Source organism: Neolamprologus brichardi, chromosome 7, assembly GCF_056152115.1.
Source record: "Neolamprologus brichardi isolate AB-2024 chromosome 7, ASM5615211v1, whole genome shotgun sequence".
Lineage (NCBI taxonomy): Eukaryota > Metazoa > Chordata > Actinopteri > Cichliformes > Cichlidae > Neolamprologus > Neolamprologus brichardi.
In genome coordinates, this window is record NC_142110.1 from 53,850,040 (window position 1) to 53,876,727 (window position 26,688).

Sequence of the window (26,688 nt, forward strand, 5' to 3'; positions counted from 1 at the left end):
TATCAGTAGACGTTTACACAGCCAGTAAAAGAGGAAAGCGCACGACTTTCAACATGTTTTTATAGGCCAGGCACTTTAACTCACATTAATATCAATCATAGGGGCTTTTATTGGAAACATATCAATTTAAAAGGAAAAGAATTGAAAGGCAAGGCAGCACTTTACATCAAAGGAATGAACGGCCCCACCTGCGATTCACAGCGACTACTTGTGGCCTTTTATGTTGTTAATGGTTCTTTGGACGTAGCAAACAACCATGTGTTGTGACACATCTTTCACCCTCAGTTAATGGTTCAGATCAGTATAAGTGCGGCAGATAGGAAATAAAAACTTGCCATTTCTTAAAACGTACACCCTGTAGAGAGCATTACACGTAAGGTGCGTATTTGTCCAACAGTCACCGCAAGGCACAAATGGAATTTCTCAAACAACCAGTAAATAAATCTAAATCTAAAACCATATGAACATGCAAACGTGTGCAAAAACTGGCCTCCATCGTGCAGTTTCTGTATGGAAATGCACAGAAAAAGAAACAATACTTTTAATTTGAAGTAAATATTTGAATCAGTCACCATATAGATGTTGCAAATCATGGTAGCCTAGGTAGTTTATAGAATTTCATCAAGAATAAACCAATCGTACATACCGTACAATTATCCTAGTGGTATGATGATGATGCTGGGCTTTGGTGTAGACCCTGAGTTCATACATTGTGTAAAAACAAGCTGATTTAGCTTGTATCTTAACCCTTAGGTCAGCTTTCTTCTTGACTTTGCCTCATACACGTAATTTTTGAACAGAGGGTGGGTGGGTGCAGTGCTCATGTAACCATCTTAAGGATATCCCCTTGTTTTGACATCAAATATCGCCCCCAACCTCCTACACAAGACCGCAATCACAAGTTGTATAAGCATTCAAAAGACTACAATCAAACAAAGATTCAGAGACAGTGAGCAGAGTTTCATAACAATAGGCACCTTGTGTGGACAAATAATAGAGGTGAAGGTGATGCTATGATTTGGAGTGACACCATTGAACGAGGCATACTGGAAGAGGCGATCCACCAGGAAACTGTGAAGCATTCCAGAATTATTTGTAAGACAGCCAGTAGATTCATTGTTCCTCCTCCAACTGTAGAATGAAAATAGAAACCTATTCGTTTGAGAAACGTACCACAAATATTAATTTTCTGTGTCACTGAAGGGCTAGTTTGTGAATTGTTACCTTCCTTCTAATCAGAGGGTTGTTGACTGGCTGCTCCAGTCTGCATGCCAAAGTATAATTGGGCAAGATATTATAGATTTAAGAGTGCTCTGAGTGCCCAAGCAGAGTAGAAAATCACTATATAAGAAGGAGTCTATTTACCATTCCTTAAAGTACAGCCAGTTCCTAAAAGTAGACACGAGTTGGAGGTTTAAAAATTAAATGCACGACTCGAGATTGGGCTCCATTATCAAGAAACGGGAGAGAGTCTGAAGGGATCTACATGAATGGGTGAATAAAGCACGAGTAGATACAATGATAGGCATTGTCCATTGACCACTTTTTGGCTTTGTTGACAATTTACAATTGCATCTTTCTTGGTTTTGCTGGCGTAACATTGAGTTGTCTTTTCACAGGCTCTCACAGCAGCCCCACACCTGAGTAATCTTCTCTCCTCTGACGCTGTAATCCTCTGTTACACCTTATGCTCAGATGTAAACCAGCCTGAGTGCTTAGTCATTCAAAGGTGCCACAATATGAGAGGAGCTTTGTTCCCATTAATCTCTCTCTATCTACAGTAGGTGTCACGGGCCCTGCCTGATTACTGTCTGAGTCATGCAAACTCCACCGACTTTAAGTAAACGCGGAAAAAACTAACATCAGCTTACATAAGAATAACTTCTTTATCAATTAGTTGATTTTTAAAAAAAAAAATACTCTCAGACTTGTGACATAAGGTGACAATAGAGACCGATATGTCTAGAGAATGCAATCGGAGACTGTAGTTTGTTTTCTCAGTTAGTAAGAGCTTTATTACTTGTTACATTTGGATAAAACTTATATAGCACCAAATTACAACCTGCCTTCTCAGGACACCTAGCGTAGCAACTAAAGTCATGACCTTACGGTTTTATAGAGAGAAATTGCTGTTTGTTTTGTTTTGTTTTTGCTGGAAAGAGGCCAATGGCAAGAAGCAGCCTCAGGGAACATCTGTCACCACAACCAGTTGGGGTGAGGAGAAAGTGAAAAGATGAGCACAGAGCGACAAATATTCACTAGTACAGCAAGTAACAACAAATCAGGAACATGCAGCTCCAGAGGCAACTATATGTGCAGAAAGTTTACGTGCAGAGAGAAGAGAAAAAGTTAATAATATGCAGTAGCACCATAAAATCCAAGGGAAGCAGATCTTATAGGAGAGTTGCTAAGTGCATCATGTGAGGCCTCCCTGCAACTGGGCCTAATGCAGCAAAACTTATCAATGAAACTTGAACAGAAAAAAAGTGTTTGACACCTAATCTTAAAAGTGAAAAGAGTCTATGTTTCTTAAACCAAATTAGAAGCTGGTTCCACTGGAGAAGAGCCTGATAGCTGAATGCTGTGCCTCCCATCATACGTTTGGAAACTCTGAGAATCAGAAATAGGGCTGCACTCTGAGAGGCACGTGCTCTTTTGGGAATATAAGGTGCTACAAGGTCTTTAAGACACAATGGAGGCATGGTTATTTAGGACATACTCAAGTAGAGGAATTTTTTATTTAAATCTTGATTTAACAGGGGGAGCCAACAAAGACTAACCAAAATGGGAGGTATCTCAAGAATTACAATTGTCCAGCCTGGAAGTAATAAATGCGAGGTAGTTTTTCACCATCACCCTGAGAAAGTATGTTTCTAATTTAAGTAATAGTAAGAAGATAATAGAAGGCCGTCCTAAAGGTTTGTTTACTGTGTGAATTTTTCTGAACGAAAAGGACCTGATGTTCCTTCCTAGTGGTGTTGGAGTTTAAGGTACTTCCATCCAGAGAAAGTATTTGGTTGGATGGCATGTTTCCTAAATCTTTACAGCCAAATATGATAGCTTCAGGATTCTGAATTATAGAGAATAGGAGAAAAGTACATGTCATCCAAGCCCTAATGTCTTTAACAAATAGTCCAACTTATTTACATCTCCTGGTTTTATAGATGTGCAGAAGAGCATATACAGTGAAAATTATCAGTTGTATCCTTTCTAGTATTTGTGATCTTTGATTAAAGCCATTATTTGTGATAGCAGCTCTTTTCTATGGCTTTGCTTTCTTTGCCAGAAGGACAACATCATTTGTCATTTGTAAAATGCCTTTCTTTGGTTACACCATTTTGATGTACTGTGATGGTATTTTCCTATCTAAAAATTAATTTAATGCAGTGTTGAGGCCATCATTCTCAGCAGCTCGGCTACTATAGCGATTTAATTTGTAGTGATTAAAAACCTTGCGCATTCAGATGAAAACTAAGAGTAATCACAGGGGCATGATTCATTGCAAGAAATAAACTTGTCAAGGGCTTTTCAATTTGGGTGTCAGAGAATAATAATAATAATAGATTGCATTTATATATGAATGAGAGTAATGCTTAAAACCTTAGCTCTTGGGTTTTACAAATAACTTGAGTGGAAGCGTGCAACCACTTGTCAAGCCCCATCTGAACTTACAAACCTAATAGCACTGTATCACCCCAAAAGAGCACTTTGCTCTCAGATTTGGGCTCCTAGGGAATTTAAAAGTAGAATGGAAGGCAGAGCCTTCAGCTTTCAGGCGCCTCTTCCGTGGAATCAGATTCAGGAGACAGACGACCCACTACTTTTAATATTAGGCTTAAAACTTTTCCTTTTTGATAAAGCTTATAGTTAGGCTTCCAATGATGCATTTAGCATTTCTTCTCCACTCCCCTTTTTACACTATCTATGTGATTATATACCACTCTGCATTTAACCATTAGTTATTATCAATCTCCGGCAATCTTCCACAGCGTGTCTTTTGTCCTGTCTCCCTCCCCTCATCCCTAACCGGTTGCAGCAGATGGCTTCCCCTCCCTGAGCCTGGGTCTACTGGAGGTTTCTTCGTGTTAAAAACTGGAGTTTTTCCTTCTCATTGTTGCCAAGTGTTTGCTCATAGGGGTTCCACAGAGTTGATTACAGACTGGAAAATCAGTGGGCAGCGGGAGAGCAGACCTAACACAGAAGCTCAAACTGAATCTGTCATCCATATTTAAATGTCCGTTCTAGCTCACACACAACACACACACATAAACAAACTCCCACGTTCCCATACTACTGTATCTCTCTAAAAGATCTTAACTGTAAACAGTGTTTTATGGTTGAATAAGAGGGCAGACTCTACTGCGTGATGAGCTACTCTTGGCATAAACATTTTTTTTCCCTCTTGAGTGAACCACCTTTTATATCTTTTTTTGTTACCCTATTAAATGAAGGTGTGCATGTTGCCTCTACCTGACATGCTTTACTCTCCCTGTTAGGAGTTTTCAACTGACGTGTGCAAATGTCAAGCAGTGCTTTGGCTATGGGGGTTGCGCTGTCACAGAACATGAGCATACAGTGTAACAAGATTGTCCCAGACAACTAAAGCCCCAGTTGAAAGTGCACATACTGACAGATATATGTAGCCCTACACTTGTAAGATTTTCCACTGCTTTGACCGATCTAAATCCACATAATCCTGTTGATTCTGACAAAAACTGTAGAGCAGACCACTCAAAAGTTGTGTGTAACCACAACAAAGGCCTGGTTTTCATTGGTAACACCAGCTGTGAAACATAAGAGGCGAAGAGTGTTTTGTACACCGTATGGTGTCAGTAAGTCATATTTGCAAAAGGACAGCAGAAAGGTGCTGTGGGTGTGAGGATCTCCTATGTTTTGGTTTTGCATCCTTGCTGAAGGTTCATGCATCCTAAAGGTGTTTCATGCCCCTTTGAGTCATTGGTCTTAACCTTCACATGACCTATTATTAGATGCGCTGTCTATATTAGAACAGTTCCAGCTGTACTATTTTAAAAACAAACAATCTAAATTAAGCTTTGGTGCGCTGTTTCAGGATTAAAAGGTTACAGGCGCCGTTACGTTCATAAGCTATCAACCTGCAGAATCCTGACTGGTACAGTAAATTAAGGCACCTTCATAAATAGCCTCTTGTGTCTTGCTCTTGACCTCCACTTCGTTGCCTTACTTCATCGTTGCACAACTTTCGCAGAAGAGTTAACAAGAACATGCAGTTCTCACATTTCATTTTGTCAAGATTCTTGTTAAACCCGGAGATTGCTGTTTTATTTTTGGTTATAAGAACAAGATCATAACTTGCATAAATAAACACTGGTTACATAATTTATTATGAATAATAAAAAGAGAAATCTATATGCCTAGGCTGTCTTACTGTGGAGGTCACATCACCTTCCTTGATGTCATATTCCTTAATGGTCTTCGTGTTTCTGATTGAAGTAATAGAAGTAGAAGAAAAACATTCAGTGGAGGTTATCAATGCATGAGTGTGCTGATTTAAAAAAAAAAAATCTTGGTAAACTTTCTCAGAAGGAAGCAAAATGTGTTTTACTGAAAATCTTTTCCTCAAGCGGATGTGTTGTCAGGCTGTTTCCTTCCAGCTAAGATAACGCTGTTCTTTTTACAGGGTCATGTGCTTTCACCTTATTCGCAGCGCAAACTGCCCCCCACAAAATATTTAAAGCTACCTGAAATGCTAAAAAACATACTATGTAACATCCCAACCAGGCTGCAACTGTTTTGAATAGTAATTAAAACCTCTGATGTTTCTCTAACAGTGAGAGATGATATTCGAGCAGTTGCAGTTTAAGCAAGTCTGCTATGCAAGATATACTGTGGTCTCACGCTTACAGAAAATACTGTTTTGATGTCAGACAGATGCATGCCAGATTGTCAGACCAGTCAGCTGTTTGAGCTTTCTATTCTGTGCATGATTATGCAGCTGCAATTTCTTTCCTATACAGGAAACCTTAAGTTCTGCACAGCAGGCATCTGTGTAGCTTCACACAATGACAGCAACTACACTGCTGATTTGTTTGTCCACTAACTCAATTCTTTCTGCTTGCAGTTTCTCCTGCTGAGAGAATCCGGTTTATCCTGGGAGAGGAGGATGATGGCCCACCACCTCCCCAGCTCTTCACAGAGCTGGATGAGCTTCTGGAAGTGGACGGGCAGGAGATGGAGTGGAAGGAAACTGCCAGGTGAGCTGCTAAATGTGCTTACAGCTTATCCCCCCCATTTCACTTTAAGAGCCATGGGAAGTGGCTCACCATCTCGTGACTGGAACACAATCCCTTATAAATAATCATGTTTTGTGTGTGTAGGGAAATAGGCAGTGCCCTAGTGAACTCCCAGTCTACTCTTATCTGATTGAGATCTATAGTACCTGCTCTGTGAGACCCGGAAAAGGCAGCAACTCCCACATGATCAAAACAGGCCTCAAGTATACAGGGACATGTGAACTTTTGGCATGTATAAGTGGAACCACTACACTTGTTAATGGATTTCTTTTAATTCACCTGTGGCGTGTTCAGTATTACAATAAATCATCAGTTATTCCAGCTAGTCAAGCTAACATTGTGCGACTTTCACATAGAATTATTGTTTTCAAATGTTCCTGGAAGACTATCAGTAAATTTTATCTTTAACCTGACCTTCTCTGATTTGACCTACTTACCCTGTTCACTGCAGTGCTACTGATTACATGGGGGGGACGTGTTACCTTGGTATAACTTGGTATAACTTACAGTGGTTGGCTTTTGTCATGGTTTAGGAGGTAGTACTTTATAATACACAATGGTTGCTGTTATTATTATCATTATTAAGCTAACAAACCAGCAGGTATACAACATCATGAACGCTTCAACTTTTTTCTGACTAAATCTGATCACTGAGCAGCAATTAAATCAAATGTAAGGCTGATCCGTTACTTAGTGTTTGAGGTAATCCTAAAGTAACGATTAATGTCACCTACTCTGACCCCTCAAGTAAAATGAAGCTTCATGCTGAGGACTACCTTGTTACTTTAGCATTACGTTTCCGTTACTTGCTATTCCTTTGTCCGACGTAACCAAGTAAAGGAATTCAGTGAATTCAAAAATCTCAGCACCTTTTGTCAGTTTTTGCACAGACAAGTGTTGTGTCAAGCTTTGTCTATGGAGCGTTCTTTTAGAAGCATCGAAACAACGATAAGGAGCTGTTGTGTTTTTCTGATTCTTTGTCTCATTTTGTAAAAAGAGCGATGGGATTACACGGAAGGACATGTAAGTGAATGCCTTAGGACTCGCATTGTCTCCGTGGCCAAACTCTTCCCACAGCAAGACGGCCCGTCACAGACACGTGGACCGCAGCCAACCAGAGAGATACTCTATCCCCAGTGGAAACTCCATCCCCAGGCCTCATGAGAATGGTTCTTTGTAGTAGTGACATCTGAGGCATTATTATTAAAAAGAGTCCTTGTCCTGAGCCTTACCTTCGAGGCTGAGCTTATCCGTGGCAACAAAGTTGAACCGTTAAAATGGGATCTTGTTTGAACGCCGTTTCCGAGCAATGTGTGGTCTAAAGGTTCCAGAGAAGGCTGTCACCATTCCAGTGAATAGTATGCTTTCTAAAGTCTAGTGATTTATTTTTTATTTCTACGCGTTTCTGCATCCCACATTTATGCATTATGAACTGTGACCACTTCAAAACATTGCACTGCTGTTTTGTAAAGAGGACAGAATCCATATTGTCGCCATTTGTTTGCCGCCTTTGTTTATTTTTAAACCTCCGTTACCTTTGATTTTGACCTCAACCTTCAGGTTGAAGATGAAAAAAGATGATGGATCGTACATTCTTCTGCATCTGAGCACAATCACTTGTCCAATTCTGGTATGGTTCACGCATATTTTGCCTCTTCTTTATTTTCTCCCACTCTGACCAGGTGGATCAAGTTTGAGGAGAAGGTGGAGAAGGGAGGTGAACGCTGGAGCAAACCTCATGTGGCCACGCTGTCCTTGCATAGTTTGATGGAGCTGAAAACCTTTATCGAGAAGGGCACGATCGTGCTGGATCTGGAGGCCAACTCGCTGCCACAGATTGTCGGTGCGTGAGGTTGACTAGATCGAAAGTGCTCCTGAAGGTTTAGAAAAGCCCAACTGCTACTTAAGCTTGATTTTCAATCTGTCCCATCTAACAGAAATGATCACTGACAGCCAGATTGAGAGTGGTCAGTTGAAGGCAGACCTGAAGGAGAAGGTCACATACACCTTGCTGAGGAAGCATCGGCACCAGACCAAGAAGTCCAACTTGCGCTCTCTTGCAGATATTGGCAAGACTGTTTCCAGTGCAAGCAGGCTATTTTCTAGCCAGGAGAATGGTAATGCAGAAACTCTTATTTCTCCTTATCAACTCAAACACCTTCTCCTCATTTTTCCGTTCATTTTTAACTCTAACTACTGTTGTAGGCTTTTCTTTTTCTAACACAAACCTGTCCATTTTCCCTTTCTGTTTCTCCTTCCTCCTATCTTACTGTACTTCTTTTCCTCTCTTTTTTTCTTTCCTCCCACGTGGGTCTGTACTTTCTGACTTCCTGCATCTGGGGTGCAATAGCCCGCAACCCCCTCGAGCACCCTGTGCCTTGTTTAAACCCACAAGACTCAGAGGAACCATGTGAGGTCATGAGGAGCTCCAGCATGGGATACCTCTGTAAGTGAGGTCATAGCCCTCCAGCTGAAAGCAGCATTGTTGGAATGTAGTCCCATGGAAGACTTGTGTGAATGGAGATAGACAATTGTGAATTAGAGAGGAAAAGAATGCAATAGTGTTGAAGTTTCATTAAGTCAACTGTGTTTTTAAAAAAAAAAAAAAAAAGGCTTAATGTGTTTATTCATGAAATCAGCCTGGAAACGTATGTGGTGGGAAAAAAGCTAAATATTCATTTTGCTGTAAATCAAATAGTGATAGACTAATGTTCTCCACCATTGTCAGTAGCAGAATTTCTAACTGAGTTCCAGAGTTTAGATTCTCAGTTGTCTGCCAGCCGTTGCTCAAACAACTATTTACGTGTATAAACAGCAGACCTAAACCAGTCATCTATCATGCTCTCTTGTCTCTGACTGTCTGACATTTGTCCTAAGTCTTAAGCCCTGACACATTTAGCTTATTTCTCAGGTTTCCGTCTCTTTTCAGTCTCTTTCTCAGCCAAAAATATCGTTCTTTTTTTTTTTTAAAGTTCTGCGTTCTTGCCCGTTGTCCTCTTTGATCCTAACAGAATCTCCCCTCTCTGCAGGTAGTCCAACTACAACCCACCGAAACCTCACCTCCAACAGCCTGAGTGACTTCTCTGATAAGCCAGAGAAAGATCAGGTAATGCGTTTCGATGTGTTATTTGCATAGAGTCATATTGATTTTGCGCCACCGCTGTCAATGTTCACAAAGCAGCACTTAGAAAGGGCATCTACTGGGTTGTATGAGTGCTTCAGCATGCAACGTAGACTGGAGACTGACCCCAGAGTATGTAGAAACATTAGCTTTATTAGTGTTTATCCACACTTTGTCAGGTGTAGACAATTGGCAGTTAGCCATGGCAGCGCCCAGATTCTCTCGCACTGGCACTGCAAGGTGGAGGGCATAACACATGTGAGCCCCAGATGCTAATAAATAAGACACCTTCCATTCTTCTCTCTGGTCTGAGTAACAACAGCTTACTGTCTTTGTTGCGTGAGTTTCTGTCATCCACTGTAGTTTCTTTCGCCGCCGTGACTCATGACAACTGTAAATGGGCTGTATTGTCTGAGTTTTTCTGCAATCATGGAAGTAGTTAAACAGTAACTGAAATCACCCTCAAGCAACTGTTTATAAAACTGTACATTGGTCAAAATGGTGTGTTTTTCTTTAAGATTTTAACAAGGGCTTTGTTAATCATCTCCCTTAGTAGACGTAAGTTTTTACAGGCTCAGTTTAGATCTCTATGAATCCAGACTGAGGATGTACCCTGTAGTAAAGTATGCTTATTGGACGGCATAAAACCAAACTGCTGTTCAGCACATAATTGAAGGAAGGGCAGGTACTGCCTGTTTCTACACACTTATACTGACACCAACAAAGCACACCACTAGGTTTGCATGTACATAATGCCCCAATCACTTCTACAAGAGGAAATTTGTAGCCTAACCCTACCCCCCCTCCCTCCCCCCTCCATGATTACAGCTGAAGAATAAGTTCATGAAAAAATTGCCCCGCGATGCTGAGGCTTCAAACGTGCTGGTCGGAGAGGTAGATTTCCTGGAAACCCCCTTCGTGGCTTTTGTCCGTCTGCAGCAGGCTGTCATGCTTGGGGCACTCACTGAGGTCCCTGTGCCCACAAGGTAAAATCCAAGGTCCAACTTGCAAGATTTGAAACACTGATCAAAGTCTTTGAGATTCTCACTTTGTCACATCTCATTTTCTCATCTTTGTTTAGATTTCTCTTCGTCCTTTTGGGTCCCAAGGGCAAAGCTAAATCATATCATGAGATAGGAAGAGCCATCGCTACCCTGATGTCCGATGAGGTATGAAGTAACTTCGTATTTGTTGGTTTATTTTCTCTTGTGGACTAAATTTTGAACTGATTGTAATAATATGACCCACAATGGAGACTGACTGACTCCTTTTTTTTTTACTAGTTTTACGGTTTTAACACATTAGATTTAACTTAACTAGCCTCTGACTGGTTGTGAACCTAAGATGATGGTTTTGGGCTATCCAGTTGCATTCATTAAATGAATGTTAACCCTTCCTGTTGCCAATTGTGGTTGGAGCCAAGTCTTTGTTTTTCTTGTATGATTATATGTCTCAGTGAATGGCCTGTCCAACTGAGAGGTTAATTGTTAATCTCTGTGTTACAACTTTTTGAGCCAAGTTTATTTTGGCATAAGCAGATCATATGGAAAGAAAAATGACAGGTTTTTTAACCTGCTCCACCTTTAAATATCTCTGTGTCTCTGCTGTGTAGCTTCACTCCTGGCTTAACGTCTCAGTGTTGTCAGGAATGTTAGCTGATAGCTCATAACATTCTTAATCCTGAGATCACCTGGCGGGCAATTTCCCACAGGCCTCAGCTCTTTCCAACATATCTCTCGAGTAAACACGGTGAGATAGGAAGTGTTTTTCCAGGATTTCCTCAAGTTAAACTTTACTCCCATGAAAACTTTATGAGCCGTTCTCAGCCGTTTTTGAGTCATCCCCTCGTAGTACTATCTTGCATGCCTGTTTCGCTGCTCGTGAGACGCACAGATATTGATTCATTATTTGGGTACATGGTAATTAGAATATTATGGCGATTTTGTTATGCTACTTTGTTACAGTTTAGGGGACACAGTGAATTGTTGGTTACTAAAGCTCCACTTATGTTTGTGTGCTGGCAGGTATTCCACGATATTGCTTATAAAGCAAAGGACAGGCAGGACCTGCTGGCTGGTATCGAGGAGTTCCTGGATGAGGTCATTGTCCTGCCCCCTGGCGAGTGGGACCCTGATATCAGGATAGAGCCACCAAAGTCCCTGCCTTCTTCAGACAAGAGGTCCGCTGCTAATCCACCTAATCCCAATGAATGATGTCGCTGCACATAAATCTGTTAAATCTACAAAAAGTTATGTGAACATAGACGTATTTATGCAGACGTAAAAATAAAAGGGGGGTTGGGCAGTATTAATGTTTGTCCAACATGATTTTTTTTCTACTTTGGTGCTGTGCTGATGTCTGCATGGCTTTCCATGAGTCCCCTGGCACTTTCCAGCGCCAGGGGACTCAAAAGCACTGTGGGTTTTTTTGTTTTTGTGGAAGTTGGGCGAGCAGCAGCAAATCAAGAGAACGTGGGCTTTAGAGAATCCTGAAATGCACTCAATGCACTGGAGTGTCATGGGACACTCAGTGCATCCCATCATGCACCGAGTGTCACTGTATTTAGATGCCACCCAACAGCAGTTATTATTAATCTCTAGGATCCTTTGTTACACAGTTATACATAAAGTTTCAACATAAGCTGCAGGCCAAGTGCAGGTCAACCTTTTCAGAAACTGAGAATCTTACTTCTTCTCTCAAACCTTAGATAATCTCTTATTTCACCGATGTGATTAACAAAGTGATTAAAGACTATTGTAAATAAAAATGTATGCAGCTTGTATTATATATGCATTATGCACTTGCATGTATATTTATGGTTTATTTGCCATGATTTTCTGTTTTTGATAGTAGAAACATGACAGCGATCCTGTGATCTTCATGCTTGAGTTAACTGAAAGCTTGTGGGCTTTTATTTGTTTGCTTTCTGTTTTTAAAGGAAGAACATGTACACCGGATTAGAGGCACCTCAGATGAATGGCGACACTCCCTATGACACAGGACATGGAGGGGGTGGAGGACACCAAGTTGGAGAGGAACTTCAGCGCACTGGAAAGTAATTGTGAAAATACTGTAGAGAAAAAAAGAAAAAAAAGAGAAAACACAGAGGAAGAATACGTGAAGCGAACTATATTATGCTTGCTAACTTTAATGTCTCCTACTTGAAGGTTTTGTGGAGGTCTCATCTTGGATGTGAAGCGGAAATTGCCCTTTTTCGCCAGCGACTTCTATGATGCGCTGAACATCCAGTCTCTGTCTGCCATCTTGTTCATCTATTTGGGCACAGTCACCAATGCGATCACCTTTGGAGGTCTGCTTGGAGATGCTACAGAAAACATGCAGGTAATACCTCCCTCATCCCTTTGTGTTTAAACCCAGCATTCACACCGCTCTGGCATTTCTAAGACTGCTAAAACCTTTTGTTAGAGCCCAATTTGACATGCTTGTGTTTTATCGGTGACATGAAAAAAGTCAGACTCTGATGATTCAAAAGCTTGTTTGCTCCCTGCCGATGTCTCATCAGTCAAACAATCTCAGCAAAAACATTGCAGCATTGTGTAATTTCCTTTTTATGTGTGTTTTTCTTTCTCATAGCCGTGGCTCTCCGGCGATGCTCTGTGGAATGCTGGTGTTTCTGCTTTTTGTTGACTTTATATTTATGCTTTTCTGCCAATGTGATTGCCTCACTGTTGTTTGTGGCTACTTGTCTGTTTACACCAATACATTGTGTCACACGGTGTACTCCTCTGTTTTGAAGCAGTCTATTATTTCAACATTTTCAAAGAAATTCTCAGCTGCCTAAAGCCCCTTATTGTTGCTCATGCACAGTGTAAATGTGACAAGGTTAAAGAGCTGATAAACAATGATAAACTGTCTTGATTTCCCAAATCCTTGCCCAACTCTAAATTTCTTCTCTGCTCACATGTGTGTGATTTGTCTCCTGCATTCTTCTACCTCTCACTCTCATGGCACATATTTCCGTCTGCCGTAAGCAAACACTGTCCATTTATGAGTTTCAGACTGAATTTATTTGCACAGTGTTTGCTGCTGTCACCGTCATCATCGATTTAAACCTTTAAACTAACACAACACACTGCAGCAGATAAGCCATGGTAATGTTGAGCTCAGAGGCTCACTCTGCATCCATCTGTCACACCTGCTGTTAGCAGGAAGCGTCGTATGATTGTGATATGTCAGCATACAGCGCCAACCGCATCCACCCCGATGCCTCTCACAGCACGGTGTAGAAGTATAAAAGGCTGAATGGTGATGAAGCCGCTTTCTTTGGCCTCTCACGTGACAGAGACCTGAGGAGCACCAGCCTCAGGAGATTTGCCCGGGCTGTAAATAACTACAGATCCAGATTAATCAGCCACAGTAGCCTCGTCATGGCTGTGTTTCTAATGACTCCTCCACCCGCCCCTCCCTTACCAATAGTGGGTCCTCAATACTCCTGCGTCGCTACACCTTCCCACTCAACAGAGGGATTCCCTGCCCTCGCTGGACCTTTCCCCATGTATGCTCACTGCTACAGCATTGTCATTATTAGCTTTTCATCCAGTGCAAGTTGCTTTAAAAATAAAGTGTTAAGAAAAAAACAAAAAAAAAACGTGAAGGGAAACTAAACAGGCCTGTCCTGATTGACCAGAACTGCAGCTGTGTATGGGGAAAACACTATTCCTGTGTGAGTAAGTAGGAATTACACAATAATTAATGCGGAATAAAATGAGAAAGGATGCAGAATATTGTGAGAAGTGTTGTATGTAAAGTTTTCATTCTTCCCCCCCCTCCCCTGCATGTACTGTGTCGTAGGGAGTGCTGGAAAGCTTCCTTGGAACGGCACTGACGGGAGCAGTGTTCTGTCTGCTGGCTGGTCAGCCCCTGACTATTCTCAGCAGCACCGGACCGGTGCTAGTCTTTGAAAGGCTCCTCTTTAGTTTCAGCAAGTGAGTATTTCATGGCTAAAAAGTCACTCGGCTGTACACAAGGGTTAAACAGAGGTCAAAAACAGCAGCAGTAGACTGTTGCAGATATTTATAGTACAGTCTCTCCCCAAAGGACAGATGCGTGTGTTTATAAAGATCATTGTGACCACTACAAGAGAATTTAAAAATATAAGCTCGAAGAATTCAGGGAGATTACTCACATTTAGTAGTAGGCTGGTGACTTTGGGTCAAAGGTTGCTTCACTGGAACTTTTTATTTATTTATTTATTCTTTGCACTTACTGGTAATAAATGATTGTCAGCTGGTTGTGTTTATGAGCTTTCGCCTGTTTTGCCTTCTGCTTCCTGTCATGACTATGTGGAAGACGAGAGCAGCAAGGACACGCCATGATGGTGTGATAGCAGTGCCTAAATTTTAGGTATACATTATTGTGGGGATAAAATGTCATTTCACCTCAGTTCAAGGGTATTAAATACTGCCTACTCTCACTTCCTTCCAACTACACTGCCTCTCTTACCCCCAAAGGAGTCTTCTAGCGTTACCAAAAACACCACGCTGCATATGTTCCATTATGAATAATTCACTCTCATTTAATTTTACGCCGTGACTGAAAAGTGTTGTGGCGCCTGTGCCCTCTCAGTGTTATCGTGCTTCGAGTCAACTGTTGCCGAGTCAGTGGCAGCTGCTCACTACAGCTGTTGTGGATGCATGTTATCCTACAGCTGCAATAAAGAGAAAAACCTGCTGCCGTTTTTCCCTTGGAGGACCCCAGAGCAATATTCATATACCTCTGAGCGCCTTGTATTTTCTGAAAGTGCCGTGAATTCTTGGGTGGATTGTAAAATAAAATATTGAGACCTAAGAGTTCCCTTGCTCACTCTGTGTGAAATGTACCCTCTCCCTCAGAGACAACGACTTCGACTACCTTGAATTCCGGCTGTGGATCGGACTGTGGTCGGGCATGTTCTGTCTGGTGCTGGTCGCCACAGATGCCAGCTTCCTGGTGCAGTATTTCACACGCTTCACAGAGGAAGGCTTTTCGGCGCTCATCAGCTTCATTTTCATCTACGATGCTTTCAAGAAGATGATAAAGCTGGCCCACTACCACCCGATCAACACGGATTATGATCCCAACCTTGTCACTCAGTACGACTGCCGCTGCATGCCTGGTGCGTAGTCTTTATTATTGCTGCTGCTGCAGATAGAGAGAAGATACCAGAGTAATAGGAAGAGTTTTACCTTTAACATTAGCAGTGGGATACCTCCACTCTGTTCTAAACCATCTTTTGCCTGAATTTTGGGCTTCTTTTAAAGCAGGGGTTACTCACTGCACATCGTGGGCCACATACAGCCCACTTTTATCCAAAAGGATTTTTAAATATAGTAGTAAAAAAAACAAAGGTTTCTGTTATTTATTTGCTTACCTATCACTTTGATGTAATACGAATGAATGAATGTCGGGGTGAGGTCTTTAGAGTTAAAAGTAAAAAAACTTATTCCCCTCCTGCACTTGAGTCTTTACTGTGCCAATTTTGCTCCCCCAGTGTACAGGCTCTACCCTTGCCTTAGAGTTTCAGGAATGATGATACCATGTGATGCTGAAAGTTGAATAGTCATATATGGTTTGTGTGTTGGATTAATTTGTCTTTTAATTTAGATTTAAGTTTATTTATTTATTTTTTGTATTTACAGTGAAAATGACAAATGATAGCAGAATGTGTGACCCTGTAGATATCGCTTTCTCAGCACTGCTGAGACACTGTTTTTGTGTCGCGTGACTTGCCAATATTCTTTGACACGGATTTAAAATGGCAAATGCATTTATTAGATGACGTTTTCTTGTTTTTCTTGTTTTAGTGATAAGATATTATGTTGTTTCTTCACTAGGCAACTCGTCAGAACTCTTTGATCTATCTGCCCTGACAAACAGTACTGATCTGGTATGTAGTGCCCTCAGTAACAATGAGTCAGAATTCACTGTTTCAAAGGCTGTGATTTTTTTTTTGTTTGTATGTTTGTTTTGTTTTGTTTTGTTTTTTCTTCAGGCATTTTTTTGGGGGGGTTGAAACTGATAACTGTTTTGTTCTTTTCTGTTTCTGCCTTTTTCACTCCAGCCGGTAAATGCTACCTTGGCATCTCTGACCAAGAAGCAGTGTATGAAGTATGGAGGACAGTTAGTTGGAGAAAGCTGTGGCTACATACCTGACATCACCCTGATGTCTTTCATTTTGTTCCTTGGGACCTACACCTGCTCCATGTCTCTGAAGAAGTTCAAGACGAGCCGCTTCTTCCCCACCCGAGTGAGTGACAGTCACATCGTTTTTCCACATCTAGATGAGTTTTAGCCAGCGTTGTGGTGCATATTTTCCCAGATTTCCCGATTACTTAATATGTGACCACATTTTTATATGTTTCAGTTGCATTTTACTTAAAATTATTGATTCGTGTTTCTTGAGGGTGAAGAAGTCTTTTTTTTTTTTTTTTTTTGCATCTTGGTTTGCATGGAAGTCTTTCTTTGTGGAGCTTGCACATTCTCCCTGTGCCTGTGTGGGTTTCTCCAGGTGCTCCGGTTTATTCCCTAAAGTCTAAAGCCGTGCTTGTTAAGTTAATTGGACGTGGGAGTGTGCAATTGTCTGTCAAGCTATATTTGCTTGCCTGCATTTTTTTTTTCAGCACACAAAGAAAAGGGTCAGCACACTTTTCTTCAAACTCAAAGACACTGTCAAACCCTCCTTAAACGTGTCCTCCTTTCTAGGTGAGGAAACTCATCAGTGACTTTGCGATCATCTTGGCCATCCTTCTCTTCTGCGGCGTGGATGCTTTAGTTGGTGTGGAGACTCCAAAGCTCTTAGTGCCAAGTGAATTCAAGGTACGCATCTCCCGGAAGTTTGCCAGTGTACTAGAAAGTCCTCATTTCATCGTGACGTTTTGAAATCATTGATTGAATTGTCTTTCGGTGGTGCTCTTTCCTCCAATTACACCTATAATGAATGATGTTTCGGCAAGAAAGCCTGTGTAATTCTTCCAAATCCAAGCATAATGCTTTTCTTTGTAGCACACCCAGGAGGACACAGAGCTTGATTATAGGGGATGTGAGAACATAAACTAGCTCTTCGAGTTGCAACTTTAAGTTGCAAGAACAGAGCTACCTTTGTTTGATCACAGAGTCTTAATTCACTGTTTTTCTGTCATGTAACAATGCACCGGTAATTTCAGATCTGTAATCTTTTTGAGATGATATCTGGGCTTGGATAGTCTGTCTCCAGTGTTTTTAACAGTCTTTTTTTTTCTTTATTTTCCCATAGCCCACAAGTCCACTGAGGGGCTGGTTTGTTCCTCCTTTTGGAGGAAACCCTTGGTGGGTGTACCTAGCATCTGCACTTCCTGCTCTGCTTGTCACCATTCTGTTATTCATGGACCAACAGATCACCGCTGTAATTGTCAACAGGAAAGAGCACAAACTTAAGGTTGGTGCACCATCTGAAGGCTTAAGAAGAATGAAACGATTGAATATGCTCAGTAATAAAAAAGAACAGAAAAGAATCCAAACTAAGTAATAAATAATAATAAATAATAATAAGTATGTAAATTTTTTATTTCTGTAGCACATTTAAAACCAAAGTGCAGGACAGCCAAAGCATCAATAGGTAAAGCCAAGTTTCATGAAATGACAACAAGAACTTGTCAGTGAATTTCTTTTCAGTACAAGTTTCTAAAGATCAGAAGAATACACAAAGTCAGGAAGATGAAGGGATATAAGACAAAAATGTTGACCGTGAAAATCCAATGAATGGTACATAAAAGACTAGTTAAAAATTGACACAGGAAGCCAAAATCAAAGTATAAACAACAATAAGAAGACTCCAACAGTAAACTAAGACTGGACTGAACAAAAAGCCACAGAGCAGCAGTGATAAAAGAGTCTAGAAATGGATCTTACCTGCAGTACCAGGAATGACATGCAATGAAATACCTTTTATTCCTTATCTGTTTCTGGATTAAACAGTCAATTGTAGTCATTTGCACTGCATTATATTTGTCTAATTGTATACATATATTCTCAGACTTCCTGATATATTATTAATATGACGCTCAGTGTGTTCTGATTACACTATTGCAGCAGCACATGATTTGTTTAGTATCTGGAGTGTGGGAACCACTTGTTATATAATTTTTTTGTCTTCTGTTAGAAAGGGGCAGGTTATCACTTGGACCTGTTCTGGGTGGCCATCCTGATAGTGATCTGCTCTTTCATGGGCCTGCCATGGTATGTGGCTGCCACTGTCATTTCCATCGCCCACATCGACTCTCTGAAAATGGAGACTGAGACTTCTGCTCCCGGAGAGCAGCCTAAATTCCTGGGTGTCAGGTGAGTTAAAGCAGCTGCTGGACGCTGTGTTGACGTCACTTAACAATTAAATTCATTCTGGCATGGTGGTCTCGAACAAAGGTGTCTCAGTTTTCCCAGAGCACTGTCAGTATTCGATTGTACTAGCTAGTTAATTGCATTCATTTTAGATTGAAGCGATTAAAAAAAAAAAAAAAAAAGAAGAAGAAAAAAGAAATCACTCAGGTGGTTTGCATAATGCTGTGTGCAGTAACACATACGCACACACTGCGACAAATACCTGCTGCATGCACAGTCCTTTCTTTAGAAAAGGAAAAATCATTTTATCCAAAAAGGCAATTACTCTCCAGCAACAACAGGAGGAGGGGAGGAAATGGAAAGATTCAATTAATCATGAATTAGACAGTCAGGAAGGAACAAAAGAACATAGAAAGAGAGAAAACAGTCTTGGAAAATGACAGAAAAGGGTAAATCTACACAGAGCTCTCTCTGTGTACACACAGATATAAATACTCCATACAGACGTCATTGAAAAAATGGAAAAATGAAAACAAAACAAACTTGTCAGCGAGGTGGAGGTCAGGAAAAAGTTTATTTTTTGTTACCAAGTCTGGAAAGACTGTGTATCATCATGGATTTGTATAGTTGATGACAGGGATTTCCTCCATGTGGTTAACTGATTGGAGCGTGAGCCGTTTAGATTCATCATGCTCATTGTTTTTTATGTAACTTTTGCATATGCAACCATTAGACATGAAATTCCAGCACACAGATGATCAAAAAGGTGTGTGTATGATGTAGATGCCATGCTGTCTTTTGTGAATTTTGCCTAGGGGAATAATAAACATACTAAAAAAAACAACAAAAGTTTTAACTTCTCTGAATCAAATCTGCTGATTAATTTGTGTGACGTTTCCCCCTCTAACTCAGGGAACAGCGAGTCACTGGTATCTTCGTGTTCATCCTGACGGGACTCTCTGTCTTCATGGCTCCTATCCTCAAGGTAGTGCTCCAACTTCTTAATTCTTCTGTGGAATTATGGATTACTGTCCGCCCGTTTTAGGACAAACTCCTGTCTTCCCTCTTAAATGTAAAATAATTTCAAGTCTTTTATTCATCCGATTAGGAGCTTCTATAGCTGAAGTAATATGTTGTGAAATAAGAATGTGCATCAGGGCTTAAGCTCCAGTTGCAGCACCTCGGCTTCTCAAATTTCCATTTCTTTGTTGAGCTGCCCATGAGTTGTGAAGACTCTGAGAGGTGATTTTTTTGAGCTGGTACGCCCCCTTGAGGGGATTTTCTATACTGTGTTTCTGATTCTCAGAAATAGCATTTTGTTTTTGCATGAACCATATTATAGTGGCATAAAATAAAACATTTTCATGTATTTTTAAATTTTTGCTCTAAGTTGTCTCATTTTAGCTATTTCTTTTCATATATTTTATATTTTTTATATTACTTAATTTTTTTTTTTTATGCTGATCTAGGAGCAGGTACTTCTCAGTCCTGTGCAAGGTAAAAGCCCGGTCACACTGGTATCTCAGTAAAAAGAACATACTTAGAAAAGCTTCTTGTGGACTATTTTTTTACTAAGCAGTGTGAGCCAAAAGAAGTCATGTTTCTTCTGAGAGGGTAGCTTTGATACGCGTGTTTCTGTTTCCTCTTTTTTTTTTAAGTCACAGTCACACGTGTAACATTAATATCTTTTTTACTGTGTTCTGTGTTCTTCAGTTCATTCCCATGCCAGTGCTCTATGGTGTGTTCCTCTACATGGGTGTGGCATCGCTCAATGGTGTCCAGGTGAGTCACTTTGCCCTGTTCACTACCTACTAACCAGTGTTGGGTGGGTTGCTTGGAAAAAAAAACATAGCACACGTAATAATTAAAATATGATGAATTTATTTTTGTGTTTTATTAAGAAAAGAAGTAATAACACTTAAACCAAGCACAAAGAACAAATAAAACAGAATGAACAGACTCTCAAAAGTTGTCCCTGGAATTTGTACATTTTAATACATTATTTTTCTAGCTAGCATCCACACTAACTATACAGTCTATACAGTCTGTTGATGTATTAATTGTGTCATTTACTTATTATTCTTATTGTAAAAAATGTGAAACAATGATTTTTTTTGCAGTAATTTTTTATATTAAAAAATCTTTCTAATTTATCATTGGAAAAGAAATCCTAATTTTCAAAATATTTCATATCATTTGAATTCTTCAATCCAAAATAAATAATTCCTTTAGGTTTGCAACTTTGAAAAGAAACATAATTATTTATTAATAAAAAGAGTTTGTTTAATAGGCTTAAAAGGTGGAAATTAAAGTATTTTATCTTATTTTATTTTGTCCTTAATACCAATAATATTTTAAAAAAGAACCACTCTGAGAGATGCCAGCACGGTGGTTAGCACTGTTGCCGCACAGCAAGAAGGTCCTGAGTTCAATTCCACCATCAGGCTGGGGTCTTTCTGTGTGGAGTTTGCATGTTTTCCCCGTGTTTGCGTGGGTTCCCTCCGGGTACTCAGGCTTCCTCCCACTGTCCAAAGACACGCAGCTTGTGGGGATAGGTTAATTGGAAAATTGCCCATAGGTATGAATTCGGGAGTGAATGTGAGCGCGAATGGTTGTCTGTCCCTGTGTGTTAGCCCTGGCAAGACTGGCAACCTGTCCAGGGTGTACCCTGCCTCTCGCCCTATGACAGCTGGGATAGGCTCCAGCGCCCCCCCGCGACCCTGAAAAGGATAAGCGGAAGTGAATGGATGGATGGATGGAAAACTCTGAGAGTGCAAACCTCTGCCGAAGTAGCTCACTCTCTGGGTAGTATTTACTTTAGGATAACGTGACGGATGTTTACTTTGATTACACATGTAGGTAATGGAAAATCAATATTGATTTGTAAATAAGTGGAGATGAATAGCTTGAGCTTAATATTATAAGAGCATATATTTCTGACTAACTAGGCAGCTCTTTCTCTTGACAGTGTAATGTTGACCTTGAGGGAGAGGTCATACACCCAAAGTAATGTGATATTTAGAGTCCTCACTGTTGTCAATACAGTATAAACCATACAAGTAAGAAACACAGTTTTAAATAGCTCTCTCAGTCATCAATATTACCACTATGACCTTCAGCTCAATCTATAGACCATGAAGGAGAGGTCAGAGGGAAGTGTGACCGGATATTTTAAATATTGTTATGATACTTTTTATATGTTGACAACAAACACCACACTTGTAAGAATCATAGTTGCCTTTTGTCATTTTTCAACCCATAAATTATTAAGTTGACCTTGAAGACGTTGGTGATGTAAATCAAACTTTCACAGATTCTTAACATGAGTCTAATCTACATGTCTACAAAGTTTGATGGAAATTCATTCAGGATTTTCTGAGCTATTGAGTTTACAGATGGAATGGATGAAAGCGTTTCCAAAAACATAACCTCCTTGGCGGAGGTAATTTATCAATACTTGGATTACATTATACTTTGGTACATTATTGGATATTTTAACAGGAAAAAAACTGACTGCGTAGCACTGCTGTCTCAGAGTATCAACCAAAATTGGAAAACGAAAAGTCATACAGGAGTATAAAATCTCTGAATTGTTTTCCAGGTTCTAACTGCAGCATGTCTGATCTCTTAACCTACTGAACTTTTTATCTGTTTCCTTGATCCAGTTCATGGATCGCTTGCAGCTGCTCCTCATGCCTGCCAAGCACCAGCCGGACCTGATCTACCTGCGGCACGTTCCCCAGAGACGCATCCACCTCTTTACTTTCATCCAGGCCCTGTGCTTGGCCTTCCTGTGGATCCTCAAATCTACTGTCGCTGCCATCATTTTCCCTGTCATGGTGAAGCAAGGCTGATGTGACCAGTCACAAGTGCACAGAGCTCTGTATTTTGCCCTGAACATTTAATTGATTCAAACTTTTCCTCTCTTTATAAGGTTTTGGCATTGGTTGCTGTTCGCAAAGGAATGGACTACGTGTTCTCCCAGCATGACCTCAGCTACCTGGATGATGTCATCCCAGAGAAAGACAAGAAGAAGAAAGAAGATGAAAAGAAAAAGAAAAACAAGAAGAAGGGAAGCATTGACAGTGAAATTGAATTTGTAAGTAAATGTCCATATGCGTTCAAAAAAGAAAGGCATGATACAGTTTCATTAAACGGTTATCGTCCAGTTCCCCACATCAAAGTAATCCGTGAGTGTTAATGTTTTCATTCCCTCCTCCCACAGTCTGACTACCCCTACCATGCAAATAATATCCCCAGTATAAAAATCTCTATGGATATGATGGAACAGGAGCCCATGTTGGGAGATAAATCTTTGGATAGTGAGTACTAGTCAGGATTTGCTTTGCTTTAGCTTCAAAGGGCCGCTCCAACTAAAGGCTTTCTTTTCTTGTCATGCTAGCCCTCTTGCATTTCACTCATATGACATTTAACATCTTTAAAGATCAGCATGCTTTCCTGTCTGTTTCTAATGCTTTTCTGAGCAGCCCATTTGGGCTTTTAACACAAAAAACAGCTTTGCTGTGCTTGCTTTTCTTCCCCCCCCCTACTACTTGAAATTCATGATTGATTGATGTTATAAAAAGTTTTTTTGTCATATTTTTTTCCCCCACCAGGACTTCCATCGTCGACTTTCCTTCAACCCCATACACCGTGCTGAACACTACTTTTTCTCTCCGTCTGTGGATAAGTAAGTGACAACCTGCTGTCATTTGAATATTTGTACATTCAAAAGGCAAAATGTACAAATATTACACACCATGTGATTTTTAAGTTTTTCCTGAGGCGTAACATTTTTTGCCTCTTTCAGTCTCGACAGCGGTTCATACAAAAAAGGTTCACCTCAGATTCGAATACGCCGGGACTCTGTGGACAGCTGTTTCATCTGCAAGAAAGGGTCCGAAAGTGTCCTGTGAAAAAACCAGCACTACATAGAAACCACACCCATTCTCTCTTTTGTTTTTAGTTTTTTTTAGTTTTTTTTTGTACTGTAATACTGCCTCATAACAGTGTTTTTTAATATGCCACGTGCGAGGATTTGAATCCGATTAGCTGGAAAAGTATTTGTCATTGAAAGACTTTGGTGGTACTGAATTTTAATAAGTGCTGACACAAGACCATTTGTATCATTTTACTGCAGGAGACAAAAGGACATCACAAGGTCACACAGTTTTTTCCTAATCTTCCCAATTTGTATGTTAATAGCGGAACAAGAATCAGGCTAGAGTTGTGGTAATCATCAAATAGACCCAGAGATCCAATTTTGAGCTTCATAACACACACACCACTTTCACTTATTCTTTTTAATAATATCCCACATAACCAGCCTCTCTTCCTAAGTACTGTGTTTAGTAGTTATTTTTTTTAAGGGTATTAAGGCATAGCTCTTGGAACCTTGGAGATTCAAACACAGTGGAGGTACTGCACAGAGGATTCAGAGTCCTCCTTTAGTGAACAAAAGACTAATCTATGCACACTTACACGAGGAACTTGATGTGAAGCATCCATCTAAAGATGCGTGTTCATAAACACCCCCAGAAAAATAATGCAACATGCTTGAATGTGGCAAGAAGTAAATGGTTCATCAACACGCAGACTGGAACTACTATATTTGTTTCCTAATCTTGATTGTTGCTCCCCTTTTTTCTTTATTTATTATATTTAAACTCATAAAGGTTGCTGGTTGAATATTAAATACAACTTAGCCATTTAACCTTTTGTGGAAATTTGAAGTTTCTTTGATCTGTATCCACTCAGCTGTGTCGTCCCCATTGTGGGGATTTATCCATGTACTACACCTGTATGCAGCACTACCTCTTATATACTGTAGGTGCCAGGCGTGATATATTAATATATCTGCTGTGCATTGATTTGTGATCAAATACTAAAAAAAACCCTAAAAATCAGACAAACTGGCACTAGGATCTCTGAATCATTTAAGATACATTTAAATACTATGTGCAAACTGCAATGATTTAAAGGGGCAGCATCACCCACATTTCTTATCAAAAAGCAAATAAAAATTTCTAAATATGTTTATTTAACAATTTTAGTTTGGATGAATAAAATATTAAGGAGAAAGAAAGTCTTGTTTTCCTCCTGATGGTCCAAGAGTTGAAAGCTGGGAAGAGCTGAGAAGTATTTAGCCCATCCCATGCTTCATATTCCTATACACTTAAGTATCAACATGTTACTGAGTCTGATTCAGTTCAATTTTAAAACTTGTTCAAAATATGTTAACTTAATCAAGTTCCAATCTTTTTATTGTTTTGTGTGTTATATGTATTTGTTTCGTTTTATGCAAATCAACAATCACTGTGAGATTATTACGATAATGCAACTTCTGGTTCTGGAAGAGCTACTGCTTTTTAGTGCGCAAGGATATTTTTCTGAGACATTGGTGTCTATGCATTATCCAAATTTAATTTAGTAACAGCTGGATGAGCAGTGAAATATGCCAATCACACGTTAGACAAATGACTTGATCATGCTTGTTGCTACTTATTGCTTATTGAAGTATTCACTGGTAACTTTAACTGATTCGGTTTTAAGGTGTCCTTGCCTATCTGAATGTAATAAATCCTAATGACCTGAAATATCGATGATCCTTGAAGAAATGACACGCACAGTTGGTGTCACTTCTGATTTTTAGTGCAAATAGGGGTTTGATTCTTGCTTTGAGCAATCGCTTCCATGTAGCTTGGACACAAAAGCCACATTGTCTTCCACTTTGTGCGTTGAGCTGCACATCTTGATCTCTTTGGACTTTCTGGTTCTGAATCTGCAATTATTGTAATATTTTTGATGTTAACGATTTTATACAAGCGTCTTATGTGATCAAATAATCCTAGGTTACTCAGAAGGAATAATTTTTTTTTCTTTTTTTTTTTTTTTAAATGAAGTAGCATTTGAAAAAAGAGCAATAAAATGGTCCAAATGATTCTTAATTAAATTGTTGTGTTTTTCTTTAACCATCAAATCTCTGTATCTTTGCCCTGCTTTATGTTTGCCTGGCTGTTCTCCAACTATTTTGGCAGCTCGAGGAGCATTTCTTATATTTCATCAAGAGTTCTGCTCTGTTGCTACCTTTTCCTCTGCAGTGACCACTGTCTGCTTCACAAGTGTTAATCTGATAGATGCCAGTGCTCAGTCACAGGGCGAAGAAAGTTAAAAAGGAAAGCTGCATATTTTCCATGATCACAGGACTCGAGTTGGCTTAAATGAAACAAATTGGCTCATTGCTGTGAAACACTGTGTTCTTTTACTTGCCAAAAGGGAGGGGGGGAGTAATAACTGCCTCCTCCACCGGTGCAGGAGAGAACATCATGTTTTGTTGCATAATACTTAATATTACTGGTGTTGTCCAAGCAACCAAACATGACTGATGGTGTGACTGTAAAAGGTCATGGAGATATCACCTGACTGAAGGTGTTCTGAACCTCTGCTTCACATAACAGGAGACGTTTTCTAATAATATGGGCAACCTAATATTAGATTGTAAAAACTGGTCAGTGTAATGCATGCGCTTTGACATTCAACCATTAAAACAATAACTTAAGTAAAACCATGTGGTGTGATTTCAGCATTGCATTTTTGCATTTTGCACGAGGGGGCAGTAGTGACTCTTGTAAAAGCCACGCGCATGTTCAACACCAACAGCTCAAAATAGAAAATTTGATGAAGACTGTCTCAGCGCTGCATCAAGACACACAGAAAAGTCTCATCTGTCAGAAAACTGTGTGTGTTGGAAAGAGTTTATAACCAATTGCTTTGGTTACTGCAGGTAAAAGATACTGCTTCTAAGATCAGCAGCATTCAGAGTATGCAGCCAGGTTAGGAAAATCCACTTTGGCAATCTAAATGTGGTTCTTATTCCTTACGACTAGAATTTATGAGTAAATGATTCTCAAAAAAAAAAAAAAGGAAAAAGAAGATAGGAATTACTTATTCATCCCATATTTGGGAAACGTAATGATGATATCA

At 40.0% G+C, this 26,688-nt stretch overlaps 1 protein-coding gene across 2 annotated transcripts in view; it reads left to right on the forward strand.

Moving 5' to 3' along the window:
- Positions 1-25,620, forward strand: part of LOC102787773 (electrogenic sodium bicarbonate cotransporter 1-like) — a 33,691-nt gene extending 8,071 nt beyond the window's left edge. The window contains exons 4-26 of one of the 2 annotated variants that reach the window (XM_087843864.1): positions 6,101-6,233; positions 7,955-8,115; positions 8,210-8,389; positions 8,623-8,718; positions 9,302-9,378; positions 10,222-10,379; positions 10,475-10,562; positions 11,418-11,572; positions 12,332-12,448; positions 12,561-12,735; positions 14,206-14,339; positions 15,246-15,508; positions 16,227-16,279; positions 16,454-16,639; positions 17,095-17,208; positions 17,645-17,806; positions 18,530-18,708; positions 19,618-19,690; positions 20,419-20,487; positions 22,371-22,544; positions 22,640-22,804; positions 23,322-23,395; positions 23,516-25,620. In XM_087843864.1, coding sequence (XP_087699990.1) covers positions 6,101-6,233; positions 7,955-8,115; positions 8,210-8,389; positions 8,623-8,718; positions 9,302-9,378; positions 10,222-10,379; positions 10,475-10,562; positions 11,418-11,572; positions 12,332-12,448; positions 12,561-12,735; positions 14,206-14,339; positions 15,246-15,508; positions 16,227-16,279; positions 16,454-16,639; positions 17,095-17,208; positions 17,645-17,806; positions 18,530-18,708; positions 19,618-19,690; positions 20,419-20,487; positions 22,371-22,544; positions 22,640-22,804; positions 23,322-23,395; positions 23,516-23,621 — 3,092 coding nt within the window. In that variant the 3' untranslated portion in view covers positions 23,622-25,620. Of the gene's footprint in view, positions 1-6,100; positions 6,234-7,954; positions 8,116-8,209; positions 8,390-8,622; positions 8,719-9,301; positions 9,379-10,221; positions 10,380-10,474; positions 10,563-11,417; positions 11,573-12,331; positions 12,449-12,560; positions 12,736-14,205; positions 14,340-15,245; positions 15,509-16,226; positions 16,280-16,453; positions 16,640-17,094; positions 17,209-17,644; positions 17,807-18,529; positions 18,709-19,617; positions 19,691-20,418; positions 20,488-22,370; positions 22,545-22,639; positions 22,805-22,930; positions 23,028-23,321; positions 23,396-23,515 lie in introns of both variants that reach the window. The other variant, XM_006796854.3, reaches the window with a different exon arrangement.
- The last annotated feature ends 1,068 nt before the right edge of the window (positions 25,621-26,688 follow it).